Consider the following 22,322-nt stretch of genomic DNA (forward strand, 5'->3'; position numbering starts at 1 on the left):
CAAGGAATTTTGGGCACCGATCATGTCACAACTTCCACCAACTGATTTGGGTAATTTTTTTATCAGCTTCATTTTGGATTATGGAAAACTCCTCCATTGCCTCAAATTGATGAAGGAACTAAAATGGTTGAAGGGCTTCTGTATAAAAAACCAAAAGAATACAGAAGAACAGACTACTATATATATTGCGAGTTCTAACCACTATTGGTCACTGAAACAAGTATTCAGGGTAGAAGGATTTTCCATTAATTACATAAGCTGTAGGGAAGTTGCCAGGAAGATTGGTACTTAGTACTTATCCGAAAGATGGGGAAATTTAAAATTCCATATTTTCTTAGGTTTTTGCTCTTCCAAGAAGGTAGGCAGCGGCCATGCATGCATTTTAATATGTAAATTAGATTGGTTGATACTTGGACGTGGAAGTCGAAATATATGAGGATGATTTTAAGCTAGTGCGTGATTGTGGTACTGCCACAATGACTTCCCTTTAAATGAAAATCCTTCTCCATTTCATCTTTCAGGATGTACACTAATCAACAATTATGAGTCATTCACATTGACAACTTGATAAACAAGCATCTTCTCTAAGAAGCACACTCACTAGTATAATTATGAGGAAACCAACACCTACATTTGATGAGAGACAGGAGTTTAATACACAAGATACTCCAAAAATATCATTTTTTTTTTCAGCACTTCAAAATAAATTACAACGAGGATCCTCGAGGAATGCTAATTCCAAAAAGATCCAACTTTAACCTGTACCGTATTATAAAAGGAAAATTACTAATCCAAATACATGAGTATTTATATGCAAGTCCTAAAGAAGATACTGATCACAACTATATTTTATTCGCCAAAGATATGTCGAATTGAGAGTGATAATATCTAATCCATTAATAGTTACAAACCCATTTCTTACTTAGAAAGTGTCGTCACCATGTTCAAAGTATCATGCTTGAAGCCCTCCATATGGAAATGATGGCGCGGAATGATCTTAATGTACAAATAAAATGCCACACAAGCAATAGCAGGCCCTACCCAAAATACCCAATGCCCGTTCCAGAGGCGACCCCCGCGAATAAGTGCGGGGCCGAAACATCTAGCCGGGTTCATCCCGACTCCGGCGTACCCTTTTGCGGCGGTAACGGTGGTTGAGATAAAAACAAGGAGGCCCGCAACTATTCCGATGATAGAGAAGACTACAACTCGGCCCAAAGCATGGGCTTGGCGGTGGTCGAATGCTATCCAAATCGAAGCAAAGAGAAACACAAACGTGCAAAATATCTCAAGCCAAAGGGCTTGGGTGGTCTCAATGCCCATTATGATAGGCCCGTGTGGGCCTGGGGCAATGACAGTGAGGGTGCAACCTCCAAGTGAAAATGTTCCTTCAATGTTGTTGTTTACCACGGCCTTGAGTGCTAGGGCACCCAGTACCGCCCCGACGCATTGGCTCAAGATATAGACGGCAGCGCGTGAGAGGGAGATGAGGCCGAGAAGTGCCGCAGATAGCGTTACAACGGGGTTGATGTGACCGCCGGAAATGGGATTGGTGACGAGGAGAAGAATTGCAACTGTGATGGAAATGAGGATTGCCATAATGAGGTTTGGTATTGTGGTTTGGGTCTCATAGGAGGAGATCACTATTGTGTCTATAGCAAAAACAAGCACTGCCGAGCCAACTAGCTCTGCCAGAGATGCTCTCCAAACCTGCCAATTAGGTGAAAACTTAACAAATTGAGCATAGTAATACTACTCATAATTTTAACAGAATACGTATCAGATATTCCAATAATCTAATTTAACCTAAAATATGCAGAGAGAGATTGGAATTTGAGTTCAGATAAGAGTACACTGCTCTAGCTAACTTGCTAACATTCAAGTGTGTTAAGATCACTGTTCTAAATATCTCCGCCTAGCGTTGCTTAGGGCTCGCCTAGACGCTAGGTGGCTAGTCACCGCCCCATTAATCCCTAGAGTTTTGAAACTTAAGAAATGACGCTTAGACTTGCCTAGGCGCCCGCTTAGCCTCATGGGCACCCGACTAGGCCGTAACTCTCACTTAGACAAAAAATAGATAAATTTGATTTTGCATTTTATTTTTCTAATAAATAGTAATAAACTTGTTGAGTACTTGGATTAACACTCATTATATGCTTGTCCCCATTTTTTCAATATGTTAGACTACTTTATATCTATATGTCATTCTATTTTGCAATTTATGTAATTAAGGTTCTAAAAGACACTAGAAGCTAGTCAGGCGGCGGACAGGAGCTTAGTGTCTAGGCTTCCAGGCGGTTTTTTCTTTTTATTTTAATTAATTTTATTATATAACATACAAATAAATTTCTACTTATATTAAAAAAGATAAATGTATTGGGATACAAAAATTGCAAAATAGAATAAAATATAGAATATAAAGTACTAGAACATACTAAAAATATGAGAAACAAATATATAATGAGTGTTCATCCAAGTATTCTACAAGTCTCTTACAATTTATTGAAAAAATAAAATGGAAAATGAGAGTTATCTATTTTCTATCTACTTGAGAGTTACAACCTAGGTGGTTTCCTAGGAGATCTAGGCGGGCGCCCTAGGCAGATCTAGGTAGACGCCTAGGCAGGTCTAGGCAAATGCCTAGGTAGGTCTAGGTGCCATTTCTTAATTTTTAAGCGGCTAGGGATTAATTGGGGTGGTGACTAATTGCCTAGTGCCTAGTTGGGGCCGAAGCGGTGCTAGTAGAGATTTTAAGAATAGTGATTCCAATACAATTATGTATTTTTTTTAAAGTATAAATAGACATTTATTTATATGTTATATAAAAAATTATTTAAAATTAAAAAAACCGCATAGGCCCTTGGCCCCCCCCCCCCCCCGCCAGACTACCTCTTATCGCCTTTTAGAACCTTGATTAAGATGCACCCTTTAACGGTAGGTTACGCCTATTTGTGACTTTGAATCCACTGATACATGTTGTAAGAACCATTTAATTATAACTAATCCATAATCTTATAAGTTAATTAGGAACATGAATTCATTAAAGTTACAAGCGTTGCACTTAAATTGCTTAATCATTTCCTATGAAGTCATCACTAATGTAAATATTAATTCCTAATATATGCTAACCTTCGAAGAAAATAACTCGTGGAAGCCCAACTTTTGACTCAAAGTGAAAGGACTGAGCTTCTTCGCTTCTTCAATATTCCAGTGCTCTGACCTACAAAACCATTTGCAGAAAAACCATAGCACACTAAACAATTGTTCTAATTTTATTTTTTTATAAAACGAAATTGTATTCTAAAATATTCTAATATATGAAATTAAAGATTCGAAACCGGATGCAAAGACGATAAATACACACTGCCTTGATCAACTGACATAATCGGAAAAAAAAAAAAAAAAAAAAAAAAATTGTTGGGAAGAATGTGGTACTTGCATTGGTGAGGAAGAAAAGGGATGAACTCTCTCATCTTCTGCAACTGGGATGTTTTGCTCCATTTTTGTATAGGATTGAAATAATTATTGAGTTTGAGAGTTCAAAATATGTATGTAGATATATATACAGTCAGTTTGGAGATATGTGTATTGGGCAGGCAGACAAAAATATCTGTTAGATATAAAAAAAATCTAATTCTATATCAATCTACCATTAATTTTTTGAACCAGACTTCCGGCCGGCCGGTTACTACACCCTACTTATTTATTATGTGATGTACACTACTTTCTAATGCCAAACTTATTATTGATACCCTACCCAAAAATTTATTGTCACATCCCGGCCAGGGTGGGACCACTTCCCGGGCCTGCTCCACCACCGTAGCACGATATTGTCCGTTTTGGGCCCCGACCACGCCCTCACGGTTTTGTTTTTGGGAACTCACGAGCAACTTCCCAGTGGGTCACCCATCATGGGAATGCTCTCGCGCGCTACTCGCTTAACTTCAGAGTTCCGATGGAACCCGAAGCCAGTGAGCTCCCAAAATGCCTCGTGCTAGGTAGGGATGGGAATATACATATAAGGATCACTCCCTTGGGCGATGTGGGATGTCACAGTCCACCCCCCTTAGGGGCCCGACGTCCTCGTCAGCACACCACGACTAGGGTTAGGCTCTAATACCAAATTGTCAGATCCCGGCCCGAGCGGGACCACTTCCCGGGCCCGCTCCACCACCGTAGCACGATATTGTCTGCTTTGGGCCCCGACCACGCCCTCACGGTTTTGTTTTTGGGAACTCACGAGCAACTTCCCAGTGGTTCACCCATCATGGGAATGCTCTCGCGCACTACTCGCTTAACTTCGGAGTTCCGATGCAACCCGAAGCCAATGAGCTCCCAAAAGGCCTCGTGCTAGGTAGGGATGGGAATATACATATAAAGATCACTCCCCTGGGCGATGTGGGATGTGACGGCCAGCATGCCCTGATCTCGATCGAGGTGTGTCAGTTATTATGTGTTCCCTTTGCATAATATATTTTATATTTTGCAGTGTTAATAATTATCTCCGTTGTTTATATGAATGTGAATTATATATGATGTTTTGTTATATTTATAGGCAGTTCATATCCTTGTTAATTTATATCCATTGGTCTTCTTGAATTGTTTCAATCTGGCAACGGAAATTGAAAGAAATGTGTGAGAGATAAAAATGAGCAGGTAAATAGCACCACTCTTAGACAAACATCAATGAGACTTGAATGTCCAACTGAGCTGAAGTTGTTAGAAATTATATATTATAGTAACTAATATTATATTAAAATATTTGTTTGAATTTTGTAAGCATTTCTCATCAAACGCCGTTGGTGACTAATCTAATATTTAAACAAAATCTATCGTTTGATAAAAAAAAAAAACAAAAAACAAAAATTGTAAGTGTTTCTCATCAAACGGCAAAAACTTTATTTGAATCGATTGGTGCCACCATTTCTAAAGTGGCACTACAGAGCAAAGCATTTTCAAGATATTCTCTAAAATAATTAAAAAATTTATCTTACAGAGACAAATTTAAAAGAACACATTTTTAAAAGCAACTCCGTCCATTCTTCAATTGATAGGGTAATTGGGTTGAATTGCCCCACCACGTACAAAATTGTTTACGTACAAATAAATTAAAGACAACATAATACAAAATAAAATAAATTATTTAAATTATTAAAAAATAAAAACACAAAGAAAATTCCTCCAAAATTGTTTTTCACCGATAGATAATCATATACAACAATTCTATAGAAAACAAATTTAATATTGTTAGTATGAATTCATAATGAAAATTTTAAATACAAAATCAAATTGTTACCAAATAGAGCGGGATAGATCAATGTAGGGAGATGAGATATGGAGATTGAGATGGAGGAAGTATTAGAGGATGAATGTGAGAGAAATGGAGGGAGGGAGGGTGGATATGAAGAAAGTTGATGAGGGAGGGAGGTTCACAAGCAACTACTACAAAATATTTTGCAATTTCTGCCTCTGCGGTTGAGCAATTTGATGATAAAAATAAACTTCGTCGCGCAAAAATGTATAATGTCGAAAATTTGCCTGACGAATCCTCTCGTCACATAAGGTTTGGCAGGCAAATCTTCATCGAGCAACATGTTGGCGCCAAATCCACCCGCGTTTTTTCTTAGCCTTTGTGCGGCAAGAACTTCGCGAGACGAATCGACTTTCGCCTCTCAAACTTAGTGCAACGAAGAAGGTTATTCGCCTAAATAATTGTGCGACGAAGGACTTTGAATTTAAGTATTTATTTGGAATTTTGAAGTTTATGTAAACAAAGAGTATTCTATAATTTTTTTTTTTTTTTTGTCAAAGTTTATTCTAGATTTCATTAAACTTTGACAGAAGAACAATTAGAAAATACTCTTTGTTTACATAAACTTCAAAATTTCAAACAAATACTTAAATTCAATATTTATCCAAATAAAAATTGAAATCAAATTATATTAACCGAATAAATCAAATTAACCAAATGATTACTTAAACTCAATTTAATCCAAATACAAATTAAAGAAGTTTTAGAAATACTGTCCCCAAATACACACTTAAAAAAAAAATATATATATTTCTTGCATAACAATTAAATAACACTTCTACTGTGTTGGTCTTCCAGGATTTCATTGTTCTTCTGCACATCGCTCGACGTCATACTTCCACTCTCGGAAACATCCCAAGAGGCCATCGATGAACTTCACCAAGTTTGGGTCCGTTTTGTCAATAATATAATTACATTGTTATGCAAAAAATAATTAATTATTAAGCACTATAATAAACTATTTAACAAAGAAAATTATTAATTTACTAATTTACACTTACTGATATGTCATCCAACATAGATTTTTTCAACTCCTCTTGCACCATTTTCCTAGACGCTCACTCTGTAGAACATTTGTTCTGCACTAGTACTCCAACGTCGTGCATAAGCATGGTGTGCACCTCCATCTTAGATTCCCTGAATTCCTAAATGATTTTCTTAGGCAAGCCATCAATCACCATTGGGGCCTGCACCGACATTCTCTTAGTTTTTTCTATACGGAAAAAATATAAATTTCATAATCAAACTAAGTAATTCATCCAATAATTTTTTACAAGAAAAAATAAAATTATTAAATCCATATAAAATTTAGTATTTCCTTTCCGAGATTCTTCTCCCTCGCATCTCTTAGTTGGAGGAGTAGCAAAATCGGCCATCATATAGAAAATTAAAACAAGAATTTGGATATGAGGGGTTTGGGGAGAAGAAAACGGGGGGAACTTTAAGGTTTTGGGAAAAGGTGTGATGAAAAGGGAAAGTGAATCTGTCATTTTAAAGAACCTGTGGGACCTTTACAGGACGAAGATTTCGTTGCGTAAAGTCTGCAGTACATAATTCGCCTTCAAATGCTGACCGACTCACTTTGTGCGACAAAGAATTTTTTGCTCAAAACTTTGCTTTGCGCAACGAATCCTTCATCGCACCAACCTTGTAGTAAATACTTCATCTTAAATGGGTCATCGACCATTTCAAGATAACTTTATGTGATAAAAACTGCTCCCGTAAAGGTTTGGCGGGAAAATGTTCGGTGTGCGATATGTTGTCACCAAATTTCTCGGCCTTTGCACGAGCAATTGTAGGTGTTGTCATGCAAAGGCCTTTTGTGTGACTATTTATTTCGTCGCATAAGGTTTTTAATATTTTTGTTTTTGCTCAACACATTTTTGCGCAATGGGATCCTAGTTTCGCCTCGCAATGTCCCATAATGCAACGAAACGTGTTTCTTCGAGTATAGTTTCGTTGCACAAATAGTTTTTTCTACTAGTGTGATGTGGAGGCTATGCATAAGGCATGTGATCAATTTCAAAGAAGACCTATGTTGATGTGCATTTTGATCTCCATTAAGTTGTGGAGGTTATGGCGATGTGTTCAAAAATTTAACTTGGTATCTTCATTATATGATGTTGGGTTGAAACTACTTGGAATTGATACTGCAAGATGAGAGTTTCTTCCAAATTCCAAGTAGTTAATCTAGATTCAAATGCATTAGGGGATTGTAGCCTACTTGGTTAAAAGTGCACCTTAACATTTGAGGTTTCAAGTTCGATACACCCCTCCAATATCGATGGTATAGAACAACAATCCACAATTAAATGTAAATTAGGGCACAACTCCAACTCGGTATCTTCATCACATATAATGACATCAGCTTTGGCATCTGTAACAACTCGTCCCTAATTTTTTTTATAATTTTAAAGGTGTGATTTTACCAAAATGCCCATTCAGGCAAAAACATTGACTTTGTTGACCGTCTTGTCATGTCTCGTAAGACTCATTTCCTTGGCGTATCCTGGCAGTACTCATTGCTATGAACATGTGGGCACAAGCATAATTGAATTTGGAGCTAGAACGAAGATTTTATGGAATTTGAAATGTTAGGGGTTTTCGGTAATTTTACGTTCGCAGGATATTTTCCCGTTTCGTCTTGTTTGGCCTAGTTATGTGAGCCACTAGGGCCACATATGTTTCCTTGTTCCTCGGTTCCCTCTCTTTCTATCACTCTCTTTCTCTCCCTTCACACACACACACTCTCTCTCTCCCTTTCTCTCCCTTTCATCTTTTTGCACTCTTCTCTTCTCTCCGAGATACACACACACACACATACACACATACAACAAGGATAACCCCATCATTGCCATCCTTGTGCCCCTGCTAGACCCTCAGACCAAGAACGGCAGAAAAACCCTTCAAAACCTTTCTATTGTGCTGCACTGTGTAACCACTGTGCACAAAGTTTCTCAATGAGTCCTCGCCATTTCCGACGAAGGTGAGCTTAAAAAATTATGATAGTTTTGATTGGCGTGGTGTGGTTTTGGATGCAGGAAACCCTCGGGGATAACTACTTCAGTTTTCCGGTGAGGGAACCCTTTTTTGTAAGTGTTTTTCAACCAACTCTGACCACGACTTGGTCTCACTTTGGTACTCTTGTATCAAGCTTCATTTTGGCATTTGAATCTTCGAAAATGGTTGAGAATTGAGCTCAAACGGAGCTCTGGAAGTTAAGCGTAGAAACCAGCCAATTTCAGGCCTTGCGAGAAAGGTGAGTATGCCCGTACTCATGGGCGCGTCGTGCCTGCACCTCCCCAGAGGTACTATGTTCTGTCACCGTCCACAGCGGCGTCAACCATTTTTTCGGCCAACTTTCCGACAACCCAACTCGGTGTGTGACGGCTTCCCGGGCCAACGTACTGTGGTGGCACGTGGATGAACTCGAGGTACCTTCTTAGGTTTTTCAATGTCCCAAATCTGAATATGACGTTAGTTTCCCAAATTTAATCATCTTAGTAAGGTTTTATTAATTGGTTCTTTTATGTGCTTAGGTGCATTTGTTAGTGGCGACCCCGTCCTCTCTAGTTTGCATAATTTTTCGGTGATGGAATATCTGTGAGTGGACCCCTTCTCAAATTGCATGATTTTATAAAATAATAGGATTGCATTCATGAAAAGCATGATTTCCTGATTTTACGTTTCATGAAATATATTTATAATTTATCGAATTTACGTTTTATGAAACATTATGAATTGTTGGATTTATGCTTTATGAAATATTACGGATTTACGAATATTATTTATTATGGATTTATGATACGATGTTTGAGCTACTGAGCTGCAATGATATGATTTGGAAAGAATATGTTTATGTTATCCATGCTTACTTAGTGGGTAATCATACAACACATACACATAACACGAGTATGTATCTGTCTATGGCCATAGGACACAGTTTGAATAGCACTGAGATATTTATGACATACTCCCAAGTTCACTGGAAAAACCAGTGTTGGACAGCTTCATTAGCCAGGGCTTGAGTCGATGTGTTATGTGTGGAGCCAAAAATAATCAAAAGACGACACGTGGATTTTTGGGTTGAAAGGACAAAATTATCCTTGAGGAGCACCGGAATTCCCACGCGCGAGCAGTGGACAATCATCCCATAATCAAGTCAAAAGTGCCCAAAATATGTATTTTCTCAAAACCTATTGCATCCATCTTCCCCACAAGGTAACCCCCAAAACATTCCTTTTAAATTATGTTAATTAGCTAATTAATAGATTTATTACCTAATTAATCTATTAATGGCTAATTAAACTACCAATTAACTACAAAATACACTAAAAAACACCACAAAGGGCCAGCCACCGTCTCCCCCCATGCCTTATATATACTACCCCATTTTCTCTAAAAACCTAGGTCTACACTCTTGCTAAATACTCAAATTTCTCCAAACACTTTTTCTCTCTAAATTCTAACTTTGGCATCGGAGGTTCTTCGGCCAAAGCCCCCCTCCCCATTCATCGTGGGTGTGTGAGGTTCTTGGGCTTCACCTAAGGTGTTATTTGTTTTGTATGTGCATTTTTGTCTAAGAACAACCGGGAAGAAATTTGCATCCACAAATTGGTACTTTCATTGAGAGTTTAGTCCCACACTCATAGAAGACTCTCGCATCCAAGGTTTTCTATTTTCTTGTCCATTTGTAGATTTTTTGTACGTTCTTATTATTAAAATTTTTTGTTTGCAAAAATTCTTTGATAAAACGTAAAAGAGAAGTACAATGCCTAGAAATTTAGAAAATTCAACAAATGAAAATTTCAACATTCAAGAGATGGGACCACGGCGATCCACGAGGCTAAATGTGACAATAGGTGGAGCGGCACCATCACCACGAGTTTCCACCACGGGAAGCACTGCGGCGGCTACCACGGTAACCACCTGTGCTGGGGTCCATGGTGTCACCACCACGGCCCAAGCCGTGCCATCCAAGACGACTCAAGACACTAAGGCCATGGCCCAAGCCATGTCACTTCACCCCCAACGTGAGCCCAACGTTTTGCCAAACCGAGCCCAAGCCTTGCACCCGCGTGCATTATATGTCGAGCAACCCACTCTCGTGGCTTAGCCTGCTCCTGCCAAGCAGCCCACTCCTGTGGCCCAGCCTGCTCCCGGCAGCCAATGATATATCACCATGGCTCATAACTGTGTCAATCTTGCACCACGGGTCCCAGCCATGCTGATCTTGCCTTGTGGCTCGTGCCAACCAAGCCTTAAAAGGGCACACAACGAAACACCTAATGATGGCACAATAATTTTGGAGTAGCTCATTGCATTTACACCCTTATGCGAGGTCCACAAGCAGTTCGAAGTCTCAAGCAGATCGCCAAACATGACCTCGCAGGTTAAGGATTATTTCGATTGTCCCAGCAGTCCAGCTTTCCTTAGTTGCATTCACGACAACAACTTATATGCTCTCTAGTGCAAGAGGACAAACTAATTGCTCTCCAGTGTGAGAGGGTAAACTAATTCCCCGACACCCATATGCGTTTGCTATCCAGTTTGAAAGGGTAAACCAATTCCCCGACACCCATATTGGTCTGTTTTCCAGTACGAGAGGATAAACTAATTGCTTTCGAGTGCAAGAAGGTAAACCAATTCGCCGACACCTATATGGGTTTGCTCTCCAGTGCGAGAGGATAAACTAATTGCTCTCCAATGCTAGAGGGAAAACTAATTCCCTGACACCCATATAGGTTTGCTCTCAAGTGCAAGAGGATAAACTAATTGCTCTCCAGTGCAAGAGGATAAACTAATTGCTCTCCAGTGTGAGAGGGTAAACCAATTCCCCGACACCCATATAGGTCTGCTCTTCAGTGCGAAAGGGTAAACCAATTCCTTGACACCCATATGGGTCTACTCTCCAATGCGAAAGGGTAAACCAATTCCCTGACACCCATATGGGTTTTCTCTCCAGTGCGAGAGGATAAATTAATTAATCTCCAATGCAATAGGGTAAACTAATTGCTCTCTAGTGCAAGATGGTAAACTAATTCCTCGACACCCATCTGGGTAAGCTCTCTAATGCGAGAATGCCACTTAGCTCAAAAGATCAAATGCTTAAAGATCAACTAGGCAATAAATGGCTAGGGGGCATCAACCACTTTTGCACTTAACAACTGAGAAATCAAACTTAAGTAGTTTCCTCATTTTTGGCAAGCAGCCCAAACCGTTGCCCATGCCACGCCACTTCCTCACCCCATGCCTAGCAAATCCTTGGCTTCAATCAAGCCTTATAGCATAAGCCATATCCCCTGCCACACCACTTCCTTGGACCATGCCAAGCCGACTTCTGGCCCCTGCCAGCCGACGGCTGCCCTGTGGCAGCACCTCTCAAGAAGAAGACAAGGAGAATTAATTTTTTCTTACATTGGTGCGGCGTGAACTAGACAAAGAAATCAACAGAAGACAGTTCTTTGCACGGGCAACCAAAGAAGAGTGCTAGGGGAGGGGGAACAAATATCCTCTAGCTTTCTCTTTTTCTTGTAGGGATAAATAATTGCCCTCCAAAGTTGATTTAATCCCCTACTTAAGGTAGGCTTAAATAGGCTTTGAAGGTGATTTATTCCCTTTCCTATAAGAATCTAATTCCAAGTCCAAGAAAGAATCTGCATCAAAGTTGGATATCTCTACACCTGCTACCCTTTCCTGCGAGCAGCCCAGTAGGTGTAGGGGCATTTGTGGAGCCAAAAAAAAAATCAAGAGATGACACGTGGATTTTTGGGTGGAAAGGATAAAATTACCCTTGAGGAGCACCAAAATTCCCACACGCGAGCAATGGACAATCATCCCATAATCAAGTCAAAAGTGCCCAAAATACGTATTTATTCAAAACCTATTTCATCCATCTTCCCCACAAGGTAACCCCCAAAACATTCCTTTTAAATTATGTTAATTAGCTAATTAATAGATTTATTACCTAATTAATCTATTAATGGCTAATTAAACTACCAATTAACACAAAATACACTAAAAAAACACCAAAGGACCGGCCACCTTCTCCCCCCATACTCTATATATACTACCCCATTTTCTCTAAAAACCTGGGTCTACACTCTTACTAAATACTCAAAATTCTCCAAACAGTTTTTCTCTCTAAATTTTAACTTTGGCATCAGAGGTTCTTCGGCCAATGCCCCCCCCCCCCCCGCCCCCCCACAAAAATCATCGTGGACGCATGAGGCTCTTGGCCTTGACCTAAAGTGTTATTTGTTTTGTAGGTGCAATTTTGTCGAAGAACAAGGAGGAAGAAATTTGCATCCACATTATGTATACTTCTTCTTTGGTGTAACCCAGAGTCATACAGCTTCACCTTCGAGTGATGAAACCTACCATGTTTCTTCACTAGTGTAACCCAGTGTCGTACACCTTCACCCTCGGACGACTATGATACCCCTAGTTAAGTACACTATGTTATGAATTACGAAGGTTTTATGGATTTCCCTTCGAGCGACTATGTTACCATTACTGAGCAATGTTTTCTACATACATGGTTTCTGAATGTTTTTGGCATGCTAGGGTTTTTGGAAAACCTATTACCTATTATCCTATATGTGTTTTCAAAATAGGGAGTTAGTATGCTTGAAAGAAAGACGGTTTTTCTTATTATTTTTATTATCTATATTAAACTTTGGTCTACTCATACTTTGTTTTGTGCCCCCTTAAGGACTTAGAATCGAGGCATACGATCCTAACGTCAAAGCACTCCCGCATCAGTATCTTCGAGTCCTCTCGGTGTAAGACCCATTCCTTTGTTCGTATCTATTTATAATATTCCTTTCGCAGTACTCTTGATTAGTTGTATGCTTTGAACACGTTTCCGCATTTGCATATGTCATTATTCATAAATTTACATATTTTATTTATGTTCGTTCTTTCTTTATAAATTGCATACATGTTAAAATGGTTTCATCACCCTCGAGTGTTGGCCAACACGTGCCCATCCTAGTGTTCAGAGGATATTAGGATCGTGGCATGTTAGCATCAATCTATGGTTCCTTTTAGAGTTATATGAAATGTTCGTGTGAGATAAATGATTTGTTTAAGAAAAATGGTATGCAAAGAGAATTTATGATTCATTAGAACAATAAATGATGGGCCGGCCTGATTAGTACTTAGCCGGGCCGTGGAACTATAAAACACTATCGGATGAAAAAAAAAATATATATTATGAAGGGCTCTTTCAACACTTATTATTATTATTATTATTATTATTATTATTTTTATAAATGTAACATAGTACTATTATCCTTTTTCAATTAGGAGAAGAAGACCGTTCTAATATTCAAGAAATGAGTGCTTTTTAATCCAAATACATGGATATATCCATCAAAAGTCACCAGTATGCTGCAATGAATTACATGATTAACATGAACAGTTTGAGTTTACTTAATTTTTTTTAATCCTATGTAGGGTGACGCATAAGTTTATGCAGTCCTCCTTTTTAGTAAGTCTAGTTGAAAGGGAATTTGAAGACAAGATGGAGCTTCCAAATATGTTAAAAGTATATAGGATGAATGTGTTCGGGCAAAGATTTCTCTGGAGAAAGATCTTCGGACCTCAGCACAGCTCCCCAAGGGATTGGCACTTTAGATGTGTAATCGGGCTCTTGCTTGTTGATGTGCTACAAGAAAAGGACAGAGTTAGTTATGAAATGTGCCTTTGGGGGGCCTTAGGTGTAGGCCTTGAGGCTCACAATCAAAACTAAGTGCTAGGCGTGCCACTATTATCTCAATATAGCAGATGTAGAACAAGTGTGTTTTTAGTCAATTACTTGCACCCCAAGTTACTCGGACTTCTTGTTATTAAAGGATTGTCGTGGATGGGTTAAGTCCACATTAAGTTCTTTTTCTTGCCTTGTAAACAAGGACTTTTAGTTCATAGTCTTGTATGTTCATATGAAGGGAGTCCAGGCTCCTTTAAGCCATTCACGTGGTTCTTGATTGATTTTAATGATAACATATCCATTAAACTAACTAGATCCAGATGCAAATGGAACTCTTGATGGAAATAACTTAAATACATACTAGAGAATGCATTAAGTAATAGATCTACAAATTTAGATAACAAACAAAGAGCCTCGGGCAAGATTTCACCTTGTCTGGCAAGGTTGAACCTCTTGCAATCGCTTCTCTTTTAATCAACAGGGGTTTATGTCTAAAAAGGGATGGATGGTAAACAAGTTCACACAAGGGAACCGATACTACGCTATTGAGGGAGATAACAGAGCTTTAAACTGGACAAGAGATAACTTGTCACTAAAAAGGATTGAATCTGGGTTGATTTCAGCTTTTCGATGCAAATCTAGTTTGAGGGCAGAGTTTGTATGTTTGTTTGTTTGAGTGGTTGAGTGTCCTTGTCTTTGAGGCCTTTTCCTCATTTTATAGGCAAATTAGCCTGACTGCTGTGATTTTGTTCTTGCCCGAAAGCACTTGGAGGGTAGTGAGTCATCATCTTTTTACTTGTAATGCCACTGAAAAGTGTTCTTTGGCTGGTAGTAGGTTAGTCTTCATCACTTGTCACTTCAATGGTAAGTGTGGATGCAAATTTTTTCCTCCTTGATCTTGGACAAAATGGCACCTACAAAACAATTAACACCTTTGGTCAAGGCCAAGAGCCTTACGCGCCCACGATGGATGGGTAGGGGGCTTTGGCCGAAGAACCTTCGATGCCAAAGTTAGAATTTAGAGAGAAAGTGTTTGAGAATTTTAGAGAATTTTAGCAAGAGAATTGTGAGTCGTTTTTGGGAGAGAATGGTGAGCTATATATATGGATATGGCCAGCCCTATTAGGAGAATAGGGACTGGCCATATAGGTATTTTTTGGGTGTAAATTGTGGTTAATTAGTCATTAATAGATTAATTAGGTAATAAATCTATTAATTGACTAATTAACATATTTTGAAAGAAATATTTGGGGAGTTATGGAATGATTAAGATAATTAGCAAATTGATTAGCTAAAAAGGGAAAATGAGGTAAAAAATATATAGAATGAAATAGGTTTTGGGAGTAACCTTGTAGAAGGGATTTGATGAGATAGGTTTTGAATCATTACCTATTTTGGGCACTTTTGACTTGGTTAAGGGATGATTGCCCGCTGCTCGCGCGTAGGAATCATGTTGTGCCTCAAGGGTACTTTTGTCCTCTTCTATCCAAAAATTCACGTGTCGACTTGTGATTATTTTTGGCTCCACAAATGCCCTTACACCTGTTGGGCTACTCATAGGAAAGGGCAGCAGTTGTAGAGATCTTCTTGCTTTAAGAAATGTAGGATTGCTTCCTATTTTGATGTAGATTTCCTTTTTAATAGGAAAATAGATCCTTTTAGGAAAGGGCAATAAATTTCTCTCAAAGCCTATTTAAGCCCACCTTAAGTGGGTTATTAAATCAACTTTGGAGAGCGATTTATTCTACCCTACAAGAGAGAGAACTTAGAGGATATTTGTTCCCTCTCCTCTAGCAATCTTCTACATCTTGCCCGTGCAAAGAATCGTCTTTCGCTACTTTCTTCGTTTTCACCGCGCCACACCGAGGTAAGAAAAGTTTAATTTTTCTTGTATTCTTTTTGGATAATGCTGTCACAGGGCAGCTGTCAAGGTGGTGCGGCACATCTGCTGGTAGGGGCCAGGAGTCAGCTCAACATAGGCCGATGAAGCGTTATGGTAGGGACCACTGCTTGGGCTGCTTGGCTTGGCTAGAGCCAAGGGTAACTTGTGCGGCTGGGGCCACGGATTAAGGCGTTGAGGCGTAATGCTAGGCGAGTCATATGGCTCATGTTTTCTGGCTTCTTGGACCTGACAGGGGCTAGGCCGGCGATTGAGAGAGATGAGGAGGTCGATGGCCTCATGGGCTGCTGGAATGCTGTGCATGCAGGCCTCTTACCTGTTGGTCTGAGAGAAAAAAATGAGGAAAAAGCCAATATGGGTTGAGTTCCCCTGCTGAGTACCATGAACAGCGTTGGCTAATTAGTTCTCTTTGCCAGGAGAAATGCGGGTTGCTTTCTCTCGAGAAGGTAAAGAGGATAAAGGCGGATACTTTGGCTCGTCTGATCGCTATTGTGGAGCCTACTGTGAATGAAGGTGGAAAGAAAAGATCTTCTCTGTCTGCTCAAGTGGTGTTGGTTAAGAAAAAAATTGAAGACTTCATCCGCTGCTCGTGAGGGTTCATATACTGTTGAAAGGCCCGTGATTGACATGACTTCTTCCAATGGGAAGAAAAATAAGGCTGCTAGATCTGAACCTATGGCGCCTACTATGTCGAGAATAGCTAATTTGATTGTTGATAGTATTGCTCATTATAGAGGTTTTGTCATGCCCCTAGTGCTGAAGTCTGTGCTAAGACGTCCGTTGGGAGCTAAGTCTGGTTCTCATTCGGAAAGGCTTGTTATTATGAAGAGTAATAAGGTGGACTCTGCTGCTAAAGTGGGGCTAAGGCCCACTCCCTCTGCTATTAAGACTGATTCGCTAGCTGGGAAGGAGGAGACTGCTCGCGTGGGCAGCTGTGAGAAATCCATTAAGCCTACTTCTAGGGAGACTGCTGAGATCTGTGTGCTCTTGAAACCATATATGCTTGAAGACATGGACGCTTGTGCCAAGTTTGTTGATGGCGTTAGAAAGGTTTGTTTGCCCAAGTTCATTTGTGAAGCATACGACCCAATATAGAAGGACTATTCTGCTTGCTATGATGCATATATAGCAAGGCTGCCAAGGAGGTGATGAAGACTATGGCAACTGAAGCTTATTCCTCAACTGAGGAGATCAAGAAGTTGAACTTTGAGCTCATTGCTTTGAAGAGGTCTAATATTTCTGCCCCCACTTCTTTGCAGCTTGAGATCGCTTGCCAAGAGATCGTTGACTTGAACACTAGGCTTGACGCGATCCAAGTTAAGTATAAAAGTGCAGAGAAGGAGATTGGATGTTACATACCTTAGATTCAAGATCTTAAGTTTGCAGTTTCTGAGCTTCATTTTGCTGTTTATGTAAAGGATGAAGAGTTGATTGTTGCTTATAATCAAGTGACTCACTTCAAGAGAATCGTTGATAAGATTGAACCCCAAACGTTTGAACTTCAAGGTATACTGAAGATCAACGAAAGTTTGAAGGAGGAAGTGGATGAGTTGCAGCACGTCTATGTTGGTTTGTTCGAGGAAACTAAGTAGCTGAAAGGTGAGAAGGATGAGCTTGAGGTTTCGAGACCTTCTCTATTTCTCTGGAAGACTTACTTACCTTTACTTTTGAGACCTCTATTGGTGAAGTAGCCGGAGATGCTGGTGCCCAAGCTAGAGCAGCCGGGGTTGAAGCGCTGGATGATGTCGCTGCTAAAAGTGTCGCGGTTACTGATGGTGTGGCGATCGAGTAGTCGTGGGATGTTGAAGTTGCTGAAGTGTAGTCTTCTAGGTAACCTTTAGGATTTTCTTTGTTTTTCCTTGTAGCTTTTGTTTTTCTTGAACTCCTTTGGCCTTTTCAAGTTGTTTATAGCATCATTCCTTCATTTTCTTGATCTTCGCTTCTTCTGTTTATGCCCTAACCTTTAGACTTTATAGACCAGTAGCAGGTGTGCTACTTTTCTATAAGCAGACAGGCTCGTGTAGTCTATACAGCCGTAAGTGTTGGCATAGAACTTTGCAAAGTTGTTAGCTGTAGTGTTGGCAATCGGATGCCTTACTTACAGAAGAAGACAAATCCGCGTAACCACTAGGCTGTTAACCTTAGATTTCTCCAATTTCGTAGGTTGCGTAGTAAGTATCACAACACTTTAGGACTTGGTATAAGTTGTTCCGCGCTTGGCAGAGGTGAAGCTTATCGACTACGTAGCATGTCAACAGTGAATAAAGCTTCGTATATGCACGCTAGCTTGTTTAACCTTTCACAAGAATGTGCGGTTGTAAAAGTCTAGCATGACTTTACTGCTCGAAGGGCAAGCCGTAAACAGTCTTCTGGAAACTATAGGCTACCTTAGTGCACTCGGTAGCAGCTTTAGGGTTCCAAGACAGTCGTCTATCAGATACACTGCGTAATGTACTCCCTCCGTCTCTAGGGCCCGGTTCTCTACGGATTAAGCCAAAAGACCCAAAATCCTTCAGTTAGCTAAGCCTTGAAAAAGACCATTGTGGCTACTTCTAAGAATCCCGGCGCAAACCATCATGTATCTAGTTATACTAGGGCAGCCAGGCTCATCCACGTCTAGATATTCGGAGTGTAGAGTTTATCCTTCCATCTTGGAGAGCTGACTCATGTAGGTGTTAGGGAATTGGTTTACCCTCTCGCATTGGAGAGCATGATTGGTTCATCCGAGGGTGCAATTCCTGCGATGAGTTCCTAAGAAGGGCGCGATCTTTTTTTGAAGTGCAAGAGTGATCAGTTGTTGTAAGTATGTAGCCGAGCCAAGTTGTGATTACTTCTGAATTCCTCCTTAAAAAACGAGTGAAACGAACAAGAACTTAGCTGTAAGGTAGGAACTGCATAACAATTGGATAATCATTGGCTTGTGAGGTGGTCCCTGTCGACCTGCTTGAGTCTTCGGGCTTTGATGTAGTAGGAAGTCACACATAGTACTTCCTCAGATTGTAGGTGCTTCATTGTTTTTCGGTCTTTTTGTCGTTTCATGGTGGCGAAGGTGTAATTACTCTTGCCACCTACTATGCTGATCTTGTACGGACATTCCCAGATGAGATCCATCTTTTTTGAGCCTTCTTTGTGGGTAATGATGAAGGCTTTTCTTAGGACTAGATCTTCACGCTGGAACTGCATGATCTCGACTTTTTTGTTGTAGCTGGAGAGGAGTTGCTGCTGGTACGCTGTAATGCGGGTGATGGTCTGATCACACTTCTCCTTTACCATATCTAAGTTTGTGGCCATCTCCTTACTGTTCTGCTCAATGCTTGGTAGTAAAGCGGTGATTCTTGACTTGATTACATTGGGATGAATGATTGCTTCTGAGCCAAATGCCAAAGAGAAAGAAGTCTCACCGGTTGCTCATCTTTTGGTGGTGCGATATGCCCATAGATATCCGGGGACTTCGTCTGGTCATTTTCCCTTCTTGTTGGTAAGGGGTTTCTTGAGGCAGTTAAGGATAATCTTGTTGGATGCTTCAGCCCACCTATTGCCTTGAGGATATCTCAGCGTGGACATATGATGCTTGATGCCATACTTTTGGAAGAACTTCACCACACATTTGCCCACGAATTGCAGGCCGTTGTCAGTGACGATGAACTGTGGGATGCGAAATCGGCAAATAATGTTCCTCCATATGAAGTGCTCTATGTCCATTTGAGTCATGGTTGTCTTGGGCTCTGCTTCTACCCATTTAGTGAAGTAGTTGGTTGCCACCATTATCATGCCTCTACATTCAGTAGCATACGGCATAAGTCCTACCAAGTCGATTGCCTACTGCATAAACAACCAATGACTTGTATACGGGTATAGCTCGCTGGCAGGTAGTGCTCGTATTGGCTTGTAGTGTTGGCAGCAGTCGCATTTTTGCACTAACTTTTTAGCATCTTGGTGCATGGTAGGGAGTCGTGGAGCTGGGACCATGTTACACGTAGCAGGAGATGCTCAATTGTCGATATTAGACCATTCTAGAGCTAAATTGTGGAGCAAGGGTCGGCTAGGACCGTGTGACGCACAACAGGAGGTAGTGCTCAACTGCCGGTATATGTTGCCCCTATGTATAATCTTTTGGGGCGACGAGGACAAAACTTGCTTTCGAGTGTGTCCTTCTAGTGTTTGTCTGCTTTTGGCGTGTCTTTTGGGCTGAGTTGTTGCGCTCGTCAGAAAGCTTTGCATTAGCAAGGGTCTACGCTTTTATCCTCGCGAGTTTAGATTGGGTGAAATAATGCGTTATGAAGATGACTGCATACGTTTAAAGGTAAAATTTAAGCTTTTAGGTTGCAACAACTATCGCCAAAGTTAGCTTTTGAATTTCTGGTAGGATCTAGGATAGCTTTTGAAGTGTGGAATACAGGTATTCGAGCTCCCAGCTCTTCTCGCATGATGGTGAGTTGATTGCTGCTTCAGATATCGTCAAACATATGAATAAGTCCTCATCTACTTCCGGTTTGGATAATAGGGATGTGATATCGGGTACTTCTTCAAGTCCTTGAATGTGCATTGGCGAGCTTCGTCCCAAAGTGCATGCTTCTCTGCCAGAGCGAAAAAGTCTGCTAGAGTTAGATCTTCTTTCATGATCAATTTTTTGAATAGCAGGTGGTCTACTGCAAGTCTTTTTTGGAAGGCTGCTCTAGCTATTGAGTCATTGCATCCGACTATCTTTGCTTTCTTTGCCTTGAACCTCTTCATATAGTCTCGAAGTGACTCCTTTGGATTCTTCTTGACGTTAAACAAATGGTCAGACTTCTTCTTAATCGAGCGATATGATGAATATTCTTTGGTGAAAACCAAAGAAAGTTCGTCAAAACTCTGGATAGATTGTGGCGGCGGGGTGTAAAACCAATCTTGCACCTCGCCTTGTAGAGCGGTGGCGAATATCTTACACAGGAGATCGTCATTGTTTCGATAGAGGATCATTGCGCTTTGGTAGTGCTTTAGATGTCTCTCCGGGTCTTCATCCCCTTAGAAAGATGTGAAATGTGGCATGCTGAATTTGCGTGGAGGCTCTGCCTGCTCGATCTCGTCCGTGAATGGTGACCTGCTTATGTTGGTTATGTTTCGTCGTAGTGCCTTGTCGGTGATCTTGTTGCGTTGGAAATCACACAATCGCTTGGTCAAGAGTCTTTCTACTTCTTCCTGAATTTGACTTTGTTGGAGGTAGCAGAGCTCTCGGCTACCCTCAGTCGTGACTTGCTGTTCTAGGCTGCTCTTCTATGTGTTTGGCTCATCTATACCGCGAATACGGTGCATGTTGTGCGTTCTTAACAAGCGAGCGAGTTCTTCGCAGGCTACCGGTTGAACTTGAGCCAAATTGAGTGACTGCTTCTCTCCGTCCATCAAGATGCCTACTTCAGTGTGAGGTGAAGGTTGCTTCTTGTATGCTTAGCCGCAAATGAACACTTCGCTTGAAAGGTTGCTCATGTTGACTATCGGAGTGTAACCCCAATCGTGAATGTATGTTTGTCTGTGGGCCTAGCCGAAAGTGCACGCTCCTTCGCGCGCTAAAACCGGAGTGTACGCTATCTTGGGGGCCCAATCGAGAGTGTACACTGCTCAAACGCTCGGTTCGTGGCTGGTCGAGTAGTTGCTTGCTAGGACGCTGGTGGAGGGGTTCTTTGTTCGTCCTTGTCCTACTTCGAGACACCTCGTTTGGGGCACGTTGCATCGCGGTACGTTGCAAAAGCTAGTTCACCAAGGTCGCTTGATGTGCGAGGGCGCTCGTTAACTCTATGACTTGTCGAGTCAAGTGTTGTTCTCCATTTGGATTAGAATAGCTTGGAAGAAATGTGTCTCCTTAAGCTGTGGAAGTGTGGTAGACTCCAAGCACGAGATTTGAGTTAGGAAATGTCAAATCCGCAAAAGAATGTGGTGAAAATGCTTCTAGTTCGATAGTTGGTCCGAAAATTTGGAGCCGGGAATGTTAAACTAATCTTGGATCGATTTGGGTTGCTTGGAAAGCCACGGGAGCAGACTGGGCCACAGGAGCAGACTGGGCCACGAGAGCAGGCTGCTCGGCGTGCAGCGCACATGGGTGCGAGGTTAGGGCTCGACTTGGCAACACGTTTGGCTCGCGTTTGGCTTGGAGTGACATGGCTTAGGCCATGGTTTTGGTGTCGTGGGCCTTGGATGGCATGGCTTGGGCTTGCTTAGATGGCACAGCTCGAGCCGTGGTGGTGGTGCCATGGACCTCGCCGCGAGTGGTGGCCATGGTGGCCACCGCGGTGGTTGCCATGGTGGAGCCCTGTAGCGGTGGTGGCGCTCCACTTATGATCACATTTAGCCTCGTGGATTGCTATGGTCCCATTTCTTGAATATTGGAATTTTCACTTGTGGAATTTTCTAAATTTCTAGCC

General features: G+C 41.0%; 1 protein-coding gene and 1 pseudogene across 1 annotated transcript; both read right to left on the reverse strand.

The window, feature by feature from the left end:
• Positions 1-664: 664 nt before the first annotated feature.
• LOC137730207 (uncharacterized) lies at positions 665-3,570 on the reverse strand. The gene is made up of 3 exons (XM_068469278.2): positions 3,440-3,570; positions 3,130-3,220; positions 665-1,710 (listed from the first exon to the last, which is right to left on the reverse strand). Exons 1-3 carry the CDS (start codon positions 3,499-3,501, stop codon positions 919-921), a joined length of 945 nt encoding a protein of 314 aa, XP_068325379.1. The 5' UTR covers positions 3,502-3,570; the 3' UTR covers positions 665-918.
• Positions 3,571-20,406: 16,836 nt separating this feature from the next.
• On the reverse strand, positions 20,407-22,060 carry LOC137728232 (uncharacterized; annotated as a pseudogene).
• Positions 22,061-22,322: the final 262 nt, after the last annotated feature.

Source organism: Pyrus communis, chromosome 10 (assembly GCF_041283825.1).
Source record: "Pyrus communis isolate YQ-2024b chromosome 10, ASM4128382v1, whole genome shotgun sequence".
NCBI lineage: Eukaryota > Viridiplantae > Streptophyta > Magnoliopsida > Rosales > Rosaceae > Pyrus > Pyrus communis.